This window comes from Phyllostomus hastatus, unplaced genomic scaffold (assembly GCF_019186645.2).
Source record: "Phyllostomus hastatus isolate PE091 unplaced genomic scaffold, TTU_PhHast_1.1 phas_contig_16, whole genome shotgun sequence".
Lineage (NCBI taxonomy): Eukaryota > Metazoa > Chordata > Mammalia > Chiroptera > Phyllostomidae > Phyllostomus > Phyllostomus hastatus.
The window spans coordinates 5339553-5351433 of record NW_025333643.1 but is presented as its reverse complement, the minus strand read 5'-3'; the positions used below and the strand labels follow the sequence as shown (position 1 = coordinate 5351433).

Here is an 11881-nt window from a genome sequence, read left to right as displayed (position 1 = left end):
ACCTATTTGAAACTTAAAGAATTAAAAAAAATCAAGACAAGCCCAGAGGGAAAACTTACAAAGGACCAAGTTTTGCCAGGCTTCCCTTCCCCCACTCGGAGTACAGATGGTAACGTCCGGAAGTCCAGGAGGAGACTACGGCTGCGCTTCTGGCGAAAGGGCAGGCGTCGCGGGCCTGGCCACTTCCGCACTTCCGCTTTCCGGCCCAGCCAGCGCCCGAGATGGTGAGAGTGCCGGGCCCCCTGCCAGGGACGCCCCCCCTCCGCTGCCGCCCCGTCCCTGTTTTTCCTCAAAGCTGTGGGTCTGGGGGAGATAGGGTTTTGCAGCGGAGAGGCCCAGGGCCCAGGGTTGCTGCAGGGTTGGGGGCATGATGAGGCTGGGAGAAAGAGGGCGGGGTAGGGGCCGAAGTGAGGAAGGGTCAAGCGGGTGACGCCCTGGTAAGAAGCAGTTCTGTTGGCTTCACCGCCTGGCTCTCGGAATAGGTAGGGAATACTCCTGATGCTTGGAGCAAGCCGGAAGTGATGCTTCCTAGGTTTTTGGTAGTGTCTCGTAGGCACATAGTAGGCCTCAGCCCGTTACAGAGATGCCGAGGCATGCAGTAGGGCCACGTCCCCAACCAGAATAGAACTTCATTAAATAACGCCGCTCTGTTCTCTCCTGCTCGCTTGAACCGAGTTTTCTAAGGGAAACGCCTACACTTCCGTATCCCATTCTTTTCCTTATCTCCTGCCTTGCTTCTACCGTACTGACAGATCGATCTCTTATGCTGCCTGCACCGAAACCCCTTCCTGGCTACAACTCAACCGTGTTAGTCTTACTGTAGTACGTAAGATCTGATACTACTGATTCCTTCCTCCCAGGAAATCCATTTGATAAATGTGGGTATTCGTGAGAGTTAAGTGGTAATTATTTAGTCTCCTTACTCTGGTGACCTTGTGTATTTTGGTGACTCCTAAATTTGCCTTCCTAGCTCTCTTTTGCAAGATTTGTCTGGCTGTCTTGAAGACACCTTGACATTAGGCCTCCAGAGCAAAACTCCACTTCTCCCCTAAACTTGCTTGTCCTCCTTTGTTCCTTATATTGGCTATACCTCTCGATTTTTTTTTGAAAAGCAAGTTTATTGAGTTATTACATGAGGCTGTGTCTATTTTAATTGTGAAAGGGCAGGCGTCACTCAGCCGGTCACCTAAAATTCAGCCTTTTCAGATTTACCATCTATGAATTTTGACAAACACAATCTTGTAACCACTGCTACAATCAAGGTACAGAACTTTTCTAGCACCTCAAAATGTTCTCTCAAGCCCCCTCCCCCAACCTGAGACAACCAGTGACTTTTCCCCCTATACTTTTGCCTTTTCCAAATTGTCATAAATGGAATTGTTCCATATGTAGGCTTTTTAATGTGGCTTCTTACCTTAATGCATTTGAGATTCATCCATGTTGTATCTGTCAGTAGTTATTCCTTTTTATTGCTGAGTAGTATTTCATTGTACTGATGGACCATAGTTTGTTGGGAGGTGTTTTTATTCCATGATCATCTACATCTTGTGTCAGTGTAACCCCTGTGATAGATACTCTGCTCATCCTCTTCCACAGCCCCAGTCCAGGCTCTCATCAGCACTCTTTGAATAACCCTCTCTGCATTATGTCTCACTTCTCTCTCCAGTTCATTCTCCACAGAGCCTTCATGCAGCTGTAGTCATACAACTTCCCCCTCAGAAAGCCCCAGCAGTTCCTTATCACCGTAAAAGAAAAGCTAAACTCAGTAGTCTGGCATTTGAGATTCTCCATGAATCTCCAGGCTACTATTGCAGTGTCATCTACTGAATCTAAAATATTTCCCATGTACAGCAACGTTGCACTTATTACTACTCCAGAACTCTTAATGCCTTGTGTTATCCTAACCTTTCTTAAAACACTACTTTCATTCATTCATTTATTGTACAGAAAATGAATAAGGCACTGTATACATATGTTAGGTACTAACAGAGCTAGGTGTAAGATAATGTAGATTTGGATAAAGTAGACATGGTCTGTTGACCATGAAGCTGACAGTCTAGTGAAGGAGAGATCACTTTACTAAAGATGTATGATGATTATGTCATCGTAAATTATGAGAAATGCAATGAAGGGGAAGCCAAGAAAGACTTCTTTGAGGAAGGAAGAGGTTTTTCCTGAATAACTCAACATCTGAAGGATGACTTAGGCGAAGACAGGGTAGCAAAGCCTGCAGATAGATGGTTCAGCATGTGTGAAACCCTGAGGTGGGAAGGAACTTGGCTAATATAAGGAAACAATAGGCCAATGTAGCTAGAAGATGACCCTTCTAGTGGGACTTTCCTTCTATCATTGTAAAATTCTAATCCTTTTCTATCTTCAAGTAAAAGCCCACTTCTACAAATATAACTTGTAAATCTATGTCACAGTTATCCTTTATATTGTATTTTTCCCTCCCCATTGAGCTGTTTAAGGGTAGAGATGATAGTAATCATCTTTGAATTTCAAGCGCTTAGCTCAGTGCATAACACATAGTAGAATTACCCATTTTTTTGCTTAAAAGATAGAGGACAATTATTTACCTATAAGCCTCTAGACTGGAGTTTATCAACTTCAGCACTGTATGGGGATGAATGATTCTTTGATGCGCATTGTAGAATGTTTAGTGGTGTGCTTGGCCTCTGTCTTCTCAGTGCCAGTGGCACTCCTATCCCAAGTAGTGTCCGTGAAAAAATCTCAAAATTGCTGAATGCCCCCTGGCAGGCAAAATGCTCCCGTTGAGAACCACTGGTCTAGACTTAGAATGGAAGGTACCCTGAAGGCCTCGTCTGCTCTGTTTACTTTGGTGTTGGGGAGCCCAGCACCCCCAGTACTGCCTGGCTCCTGAGTAGCTAGAGCAGAGGGCCACTGGGTTTGGTGAGACAGATTCTGATCCTCCCTTGGGGTTTTTCCTACAGACTGCCACTCTCCGCCCCTACCTGAGTGCCGTGCGAGCCACACTGCAGGCTGCCCTCTGCCTGGAGAACTTCTCTTCCCAGGTTGTGGAACGACACAACAAGCCGGAAGTAGAAGTCAGGTAGGGAAAGAAAAGGTCGGGTGTGGGGATGGGTGCAGCCTCAGATGGCTATTGTCTAGAATGTGTCTTGAACTTCTATTCTGGCATTGTTGGGACCACAACAATTCACATATTTTGTCTTGCTGCCAAATGGGAACAGTGGTTCCCAATTTGGAGTTCAGAAAATAGGGTCAGTGGGTTGGCAGGACAAAACCCAGGGGAGAAGCTACTCTGGAGCCCAGATTGCTTGACACAAGGTAGGACTTCTTAGAGCCGTTCATGAAGTGTCTCCTATAGTATTACCAAACTCACTGGCAGTTTGAGAAGAGGATGGAGAATTTGGTTATCTGAGATGTTATCTCTGTTCTTTCCTAATTTAAATATGAATGATTTAAAAAAGATTTATTTATTTTGGGGGGAGGGGGTAGGGGGGGTAAAAAGAGAGGGAGAGAGACATCGATGTGCAAGAGAAACACTGACCAGCTGTCTCTTGCACCCTGACTGGGAATTGAACCAGCAACCCTTTGGTTCACAGGCTGGTGCTCAATCTAGTGAGCCACACCAGCCAGGGTAAAATCAAAGATTTTTTTCCCCCAACCAACCTGGACTCAATATATCTCCTGCAAATATTCTGCAGTTCTGCATTTTGGATTATATTCTTTTATCTAGTTTATGTTTTCTAAACAAGTTGTTATTTTTACTCCTTAAAGTTTAATCTGGGACATATATGTATAAATGAGATACATGGTATTACCACACTGTGCTGATATGATTGGAATTTTTTTTAAATGACAAGATGTTAGCATGTGTTGTGTTATGTTTCTGAACATACATGGTTTCCACTAGGCATTTCAACAGGACAACAGCTCACAGACAACACCACCACAGTGATTACCATTACATAGATCTGGAAACCCAGAGGCATCAAAACGGGGGGCTGAGCTGGGAGGGATCTTAATGCTGAATAAGCGAATCATTAGGGGTTGATCATTAAAACATGCCAAACTGTGTTAGCTTGTCCTTCTCTCTGAGGTCTCTCTTCTTATTCTTTAAATGGTGTGTGGGCTTGTCTGTAGTTACTAAACTAAGAGCTACCATTTGCAAAGCTCCTACTTTGTGTCGGACGCTTGATCCTCTTTGATCTCTCTCAGTCCTTGCCAGTGGAACAGGAATGAGTCATTTTACAGATGAGAAAATGGAGATTCCAGTAGGGTAACTTTCTCAGGGAAAATAACAGGAGGCTGGATTTCAAACCCTTTCTACCCCGACTCCAGAGCCTATGCTCTTTGCATTGGAGAGTACGCTCCCTGGTGCCCATCTGAGAGTGCCCCGTTTGTGAGTCTCCTGTTCCTCGGACTACGGTCTCAGATAGTGATTCCAGGACCTGCCGTGGGATTTCCCTGAACAGCCTGTCCCTCTCTAGTACAGCAGCCTTTGTGACATTGTGTTTTCAGGAGTAGCAAAGAGCTCCTGTTACAACCTGTGACCATCAGCAGGAATGAGAAAGAAAAGGTTCTGATTGAGGGCTCCATCAACTCCGTCCGGGTCAGCATTGCTGTGAAACAGGTGAGCTCACCGCAGAGCCCCCGCCTCTTCAGGAAGCCAGGGATCCCCATCTGAGAGGTGAGGGTGGACGGAAAACCAGACTCTGTTTCTTCAGATGTACCCAGGAAACAGGTAGAATGAAGAGAGAGCAACTCCATCTTTTAGGCTGCCCTGGAATAAGCCCAGTTCTGAAAAATACATAGTACCACTATTAGTGATAATCATAAACTCTGAAAGTAAGATTAAGGGTAAAAAATAAAGTGCAATTTGTTATGTTTCCTCAAACAACATTTTACAAATGTCTGACATTCCCACCACCCCCATCATTTTTGCCATGTCTATGGACTACCTAGACAGTTACTTATTTAATAGTTTTCTTTAAATTAGGTTAGTTTCTTTAAAAGAAACACAAGTGGAAAAACAGTATCGTTTGCCAGGTGGAGGGAGCTCTAAAAAATACACATAATGAAACCCAAACTGATTATGTTGCCTACAGAAAACTCTGCTCCTGGGGCCCACTGTCATTGTTAAGAGAAGATTAACAAGTGTTGGGGACTATTCAGGGCATGCCAGTACCCAGCTGAAAAAATTTTTCTTTTAGAAATCTTTGAGAGCTCACCAGGGAGAAATGGTATTGTTTGATATTCAGTGCTATTAAAGTGGAGGCCACCTAAGGTTATCTCCGGTACCCCAGGTGAGGTATATCACAGACTCTGGGAAATGCAGCACTAGTGAAAGGAGAAAAGGAAAGGCATCTTTGAATATAGGTGAGGACTCTGGAAGGAGAGGATAGAAGACTCAGGTTCACCAGAGTTACCTCTCTGGGTGGGCAGAGATTAGGTCATGTTATACTGCTGTGCTGGAGAGGCTCTAATGTTGTAGAGCTCCCCTTCGGTTGGCAACCAAGTGCCCATGATTCAGAGTTCAGGCAGTGATCATTCCCAGTACCAAAGCCCCCTGCCTCCAGTGAGCCTGGGGGATATTAGGTCAGAGGACCAGGCTACAGATTCCTGTTGGCATAGGGTATCAGCTTTAGGGAAACAATATTTCTGCTTTGCTCTCAATAGGCTGATGAAATTGAGAAGATTTTATGCCACAAGTTCATGCGCTTCATGATGATGCGAGCAGAGAATTTCTTTATCCTTCGAAGGAAACCAGTGGAGGTGAGACCATGTGATTCACATGATCATAATACTCAGGATTCTATCACTGAATCCACTATCACTGGCATGGAATTGTTTCTAGAATCAGGATTGCTACTTCTCCAGCTGTAGGGCGTCTACCTGCTGCTTGAGTTGGGAGTCGGCCTTCATATCAGCTAGAGTAAGGGGGATTGGCTTAGGAAAAGGTAGGTCTGCCTCAAGCATGGAAATGGCAAAAAGAGCAGACACATTATTCATCTTCCCAGAGCCTATAGTCTAGCAATGGAAAGGTCACAATAAGTCAGACCCTGTCTGAGCTTTGCCACCAGCTGATCTCATAGTCTCAAGGATACAGTTGACATTGGGTCAGTCATTGCTGACTTTGTACTTGAGTCCTCTCCACAGACTCCCGGTCAGTTTGACCTAAAATATCCTTGGTAACCGAGCAACTACCACACAGAGCAGCGCACACCATCATGAGATACATTAGATGTGTTGGAGACGTCCTCATTCTGATCTAAAATCTTTCTTCCAGTCATAGATCTAGCCTCTGAGGCCACCCACAATTAGTAAAATTACTCCTGCACACGCAACCCCTCTGGTAGTTAGATACTCCATTCCATCCCTCTTCCGTAGCATCTCTTCTCTTCAGACTGGATGTTCCCTGTTTGATTAGATTCTTCTCTAACAAGATTTCAAGTCCCTTCACTTTCCCCTGACTCATTCTGAATGCAACTATTTGTGCCTTAGTCTTCCCAAGACATCTCATTTACACAGAACACTCAACTGGGTTCAGCTCATTGGATCCAGCCAACATAGACGCCCCACGAGAGCGGGTGGGCTACTGACTGAAAGGTGCGTCACCCAAGAGGAGACCACAGCCAGCTGGAAGCGTGTGACTGAGCGAACGGAGAGAACATAGCCGAGTTCCCCTTGGGACACTAATATTCTCCTGCTTCTTCTCTTCCTCTCTGCTGTCTTCCTTCCCTAGGGGTATGACATCAGTTTTCTGATCACCAACTTCCATACAGAGCAGATGTATAAACACAAGTTGGTGGACTTTGTGATCCATTTCATGGAGGAGATCGACAAAGAGATCAGTGAGATGAAACTGTCAGTCAATGCCCGTGCCCGCATTGTGGCTGAGGAGTTTCTCAAGAATGTAAGTAGGGGCCTTCCTGGTTTCCTTCCAGGGGTAGACGGAGCCATGGGTCCTGCTGAGAGGTTAGCATCTGGCAGGAAAGTGGTGCCAGTGTGTGAGTGTTCCCTGAGGCCTCTAGGATCTCTAGTGGTGCCTCAGGGCTGGAGGACCTGAGCTTCATCTTTGACAGCTATAGGACATTCTCCGTAACTGGGTGTCTGGGGGATGTCTCTTGTGGTCTTTTATGAGGACTTAGATGCTGATTTCTGCATCTCAAACACAGCATCCTTCCCTATATCTAGTTCAAACCCTAAGCTAGGCAAATTAAATCCACATGTAAATTTTTCTAGGAATGTAGGACAGTTAATCACAATGTAATTCCACTTCTCAAACAGACTTAAATATTTTCCTTTAGTGTCTGTTTCTCAGGCTTGAAGTCATGATTTCATCAACCTGCTTTCCATCACTTTCCTGGCCTAAGTCCTCCAGATCCCTCTTCAGTTGTCTGTGCTGTCCTAATTGAAAGGGCTACACTCCTCTAAAGAGGAGGAATCGTAAACATTGATGAACTGATGACACAGTCATTCTTGTTTAGATGTTCAGGACATGCCTTCTTATTTTTCTTTTTTTTTCTTCTGAACAATCTTTAGTTTGTTGGCATGTTCTGCTCAGAGTTGACTGTGACCCTTAGATGGTGGATTTAGTGTTTATTCCTGCCACTGCATACAGACCCAGCCCAGAAGAAGCCCAGATTCCTATAAATGGAAATTACACCCTCTTCCCCTGGGCATTAACTGTACCGAGGGCAGCCAGCGTGCAGAGCAGCCATACTGTGCGCACAGGGTGGCATGCCCGGTCAGGTCACATGGGCTGTGCGGTCACACTGCTTGAGTGAGTCCAGGCTGCACCGCCTTCCCCGGCGTGGGGCTGGGGCCAAACCTCTCAGCTAAGCCTATTATCTCAGAGGCAAAATGAGGAGATTGAGTAATTAATCTGAACCTTGTCAGTGTGGTTGAACGATGAAGAAAAGTATGGAAAGCATGTCATTTGGCACATAGTCAATGTTCTATGTATTACAGCACCAATAGGAGGCTTTTGGATTGAACTGTGAAGAAAAACAGTTCTTGTCCTAATTTAATATTTAGATCATTCATTCATCAATCATTTTTATGACAATTACATTTCTATAGTTATACAATTAAAAGTACATTCACATGTCTCATTTAATACCTTAAACAATCTTTGAGTCAGGTGTTAATCCCCATTTTACGGATGAGTAAACTGGGGATTAACAGGTTCAATCACCTGCCCAAGGTCCCTCAGCCAGTAAGTGGAGAACCATGACTTGGAGCTAGGTTTCAGACTCAAAGATCTAGAACAGTACTTCAGCCTCTGGCAGGGGTCACACACTCAGCTGCCTGCCAGGGCCGGGCAGGGTAACGTACATGCGTGAAATGGGTAGTGTGGGGGCCTAGCAAGTACATGCCTCACCTGAAGAGGATCACCAGCCCACAACTTCATTTACAGCTTTTCAAAAGAAACCCAGAATCTTTCATATTTTCAAGGTTGGCCACTAATGCATATTCTTTTAAACACTGGGTGGGCCTTATTCTGCTCAGTTTCAGGCTGGGCCATTGTTCTGTAACTGCTGGTCTATATAATGTCCAGGGCTGGTCTTGGCACCATGGGGGCACTTGATGGCAGAAAACGTTTCAAGGGCCTGTCCTGGTTGGACCACACAGAGCTTGACACAAAGTACTCAGCTCTCTGAGTCCCCAAGCCCTGCATCTCTAAATGAGGCAACCTCTGTTCACCAAGTGAGGTGCTGTGACAGTGCTTTCTAGCAGCTTCTGTGGTGTGGCCGAGGGGAGCTGTGGAAAAGCTCATAGCACCTATAATTTCTCAGCCTTGGCTGGTGCTGGGTTTAGGGCCAGTGCTCCAAAGGTCACTGCTGAATTAGAAAGAGCATACCCACAGGGGTGTCTTGGGACCAACCCTACCCCTCAGATCTAAGCAGAGTGGCAACTCTTGGGTCAGCCTACCTCCCCCACTCCACTTCCCCCCACCCTGCAACAGGCCTCCTGGGGTACAGCAGTAACTATTATTCACCTTCTCTCAATTCTCTTGACAGTTTTAAACATCTGGTTGGATCTCGTGGCCTTCCCCCTCAGAATCCTGTGTCTCTGCGAAGTCGTCCTGGAGTTACTTCTTGGAGCAGCAGTGGAAGCAGAGGAGGGGAACTGGGTTGGGGCGGGCATCAGAGGTGGGAGGGGGGGTGGTGTGCTTGCTAGCTGGCAGCAAAGCAGCAGTGGACCTGCCCCAAGGCCACACGTGCCTGGTCAGGCTGGCTTCTGATGTTCAGTCCCCTGGGCTGGGACAGATTTTTTTTTAATGTCTTGAACTTAAACTGTGCTTGTAGGAGACTGTAATCTTTTTGTCTTTTTAAACAAACAATCTCCATCTCCAGTGGCTGTGACTGGTCCCAGTGATTGTACCTTATTGGTCGCTGTGGGTCTGGGCAGGCCTGGAGCCAGAAGGCGACTACTGTTCCTCCCCCAGTCCACCCCTTGTGGGGAGGGAGGGAGGTTTCAGACTCTAGTTCCTCTCCTTTCCCCTCTTATTCTCAAGCCTCCTTGGGCCCATTAGCAGTGGCCAGCTTCCTGAGCTCTGCCTAAAGATGGCCATCCAGCACTGGTTGGGGACAAGGGCTGAACCAGTGGCCACCAGCCATGCCTAGGAGCTGGAGCAAAAAAGCCAGGTAACCTCTGGCCACAGGGGCTGCTTCAAGCCCTCCCAGCTGAGAGGGGCCAGTGTTTTGCCTTGTCTGTCAGTGCAGTGCCTGTACTAAAGGTAGAGAGGTGAGTCCTACCAGATTCCTGGCTGGGGCCCTTTCACCCGCTCTGGCTCCTCTGCTCCTGTGCTCGCTGTACCTTTTCTTAATCCAGTGGATCCTCCCTCCCCTGATTAAAGTCTCTTCTCGCCCCTTTGGGGCTGCATGAGGTCTGGGCTCTGTGTGCATATATCAAAGGGGTGATGGGCTTTTTCCTTAAAACCACATGGCTGGTACTTGGGCCTGGGGCCAACGCCAGAAAGTCTTAATGATTGGTCCCTGACATCCCGGCCAAGGGTGCTAGTCCAGAGACCTGTGTTACAGTGTAGACACCACTCATTTGTAAAACTTCTCTGTCTATGAAGAGCTTTGGTCCTTTTCATGTAATGAGCTGGTTTGGGCTAAAAGCCAACTTCAGAGTGATAATGATCCCTTTTTATGGCTAGGGTAGCTGAGGTTCTATGAGATGCAGCTTAGCCCAAATCTAGCCACTGAGCAAGAGGGTAGACTTCAGATCCCAGATTTACGCCTCTATCAGTGTTAAGACAGTAGCCATGTGTAGCTATTTGCATTTAAATTATTCAAAGTAAGTAAGGCTTAAAATTAACTTCCTCAGTCCCACTAGCAACATTTCAGGTGCTCAGTAGCTACCAGTGGCTGATGCCCACCAAGTCAGGTGGTACATGTGTGAAATATTTCCATCATCACAGAAAGCTCTGTTGGACAGTGCTAGATTTATTGGCGAAACTTCAGAGTCAAAACAGGTGTTTGAATCCTAACTCGTAAGTTTAGCAAATTCTGTGCCTCAGTTTCTTAATTTATAAAGTGGAGATAATGAATGTAAATAATAATAGACCCTGCTATACAGGTACTAAATAAACAATAGCTGATCTTTCTACCAGACCACTGTCCCAAGCTGATAATTCCATTGTGCTGGACATGGGGGTTACATTATCCCTGTCATGGAGAGATGGGACTAGTGAAAGAGCCAGGTGTATAAGTATGTGTGCTGAAGTATTTCATACTAACGTAAGTCTGGGAGCCTACAGGGCATGTATGAAAGGTTACAGAAGGGTTAGCCTTTGAGCTGTGCTTTCAAAAGAGTTTCTTCCAAGTGTCCAAAGGATCTCTTGAAGTGGAGGACAAGGTCATGTTAAAGGGGGGAGGGGCCGGGCTGGGGGCAATTTGGATAGCTATCATCCCCTTTATGACAGCTCTGTGACCTCCTGGTCCTGCCTTGCAGAGTGAGGTGTGCCCTCTGGGGTACATGGCTGTGTCTGGCTTTGCGGGGAGTGTTAAAGGTACTCACGGCGAAGTTGGTGTCCACCATAGGGCAGCTGCTCACTTAACCCTCAGAGGATAGCCCTGTTTGGGTGAGCCAGCCAAAACTTGCCATGGATCCATCTCCCAGGACCTGGAACCTCTGGAACCCAATTTGCTGCTTGATTAGAGACTGGATGGTTTCCATTCAGCCCAGTTGCCAGCCAATGGTGTGGGGTGGGGGGTTGGGAATGGTGTTCTGAGTGGTCAGGGTTGGCTAGACAGGTGGAGGACTCACCGTTGATTGGGCAGATCTAGCCAATGACAACACAAAGTGGGTGTTTTAGAGCAGGATATTCACTTTCCTGGACTCGGCTTAAATGGGCACTGGCTAGAGTTTGCCTTTCAAACTGCCCATATTTCCACGACCAGTAGACAACCCTTACGAACCATAACATGGGCTTATGTTTAACTGTTTAAGAGTGGGGCCTTGGAGTCAGACCCCGGTTCCAGTTCTGGCCCTAAGGTGTTATGACACAAAGTATTTAACATCTTGGAGGCTCATTTATTTCACCTGTGATTTTTTTGAGGCTACCACTTTGCCACTACCTCCAAAAAGTTTCCTTAGTTTTGCCTTGAGGGCTGTGTGTAACTTCAGTTACATTTTTCCTGCAGTTGACTCAAAACTATGTTTTTCTATTTCCAGGTTATTGTGGAGTTGGGGTGGGGAGGAGTGTACGCTGCCTTGACCACTGTTTCCCCCATATACCGTCTTTCCATCTGTCCCCAAGGACCTGCAGACACCATCCCGCCTCATCAGGCTCCAGCCACACTGGCTGCCTTTAGTTCCCCAGAAAGGTTCTTACCCTCCTCGGCTGTTGCTGAGGCTTGCCTCTCTCTGGAATGCTATT

General features: G+C 46.5%; 1 protein-coding gene across 1 annotated transcript; it reads left to right on the top strand.

Moving 5' to 3' along the window:
- Positions 1-87: 87 nt before the first annotated feature.
- ARPC4 (actin related protein 2/3 complex subunit 4) lies at positions 88-9309 on the top strand. The gene is made up of 6 exons (XM_045832013.1): positions 88-224; positions 2955-3073; positions 4507-4618; positions 5665-5760; positions 6731-6901; positions 9012-9309. Exons 1-6 carry the CDS (start codon positions 222-224, stop codon positions 9015-9017), a joined length of 507 nt encoding a protein of 168 aa, XP_045687969.1. The 5' UTR covers positions 88-221; the 3' UTR covers positions 9018-9309.
- The last annotated feature ends 2572 nt before the right edge of the window (positions 9310-11881 follow it).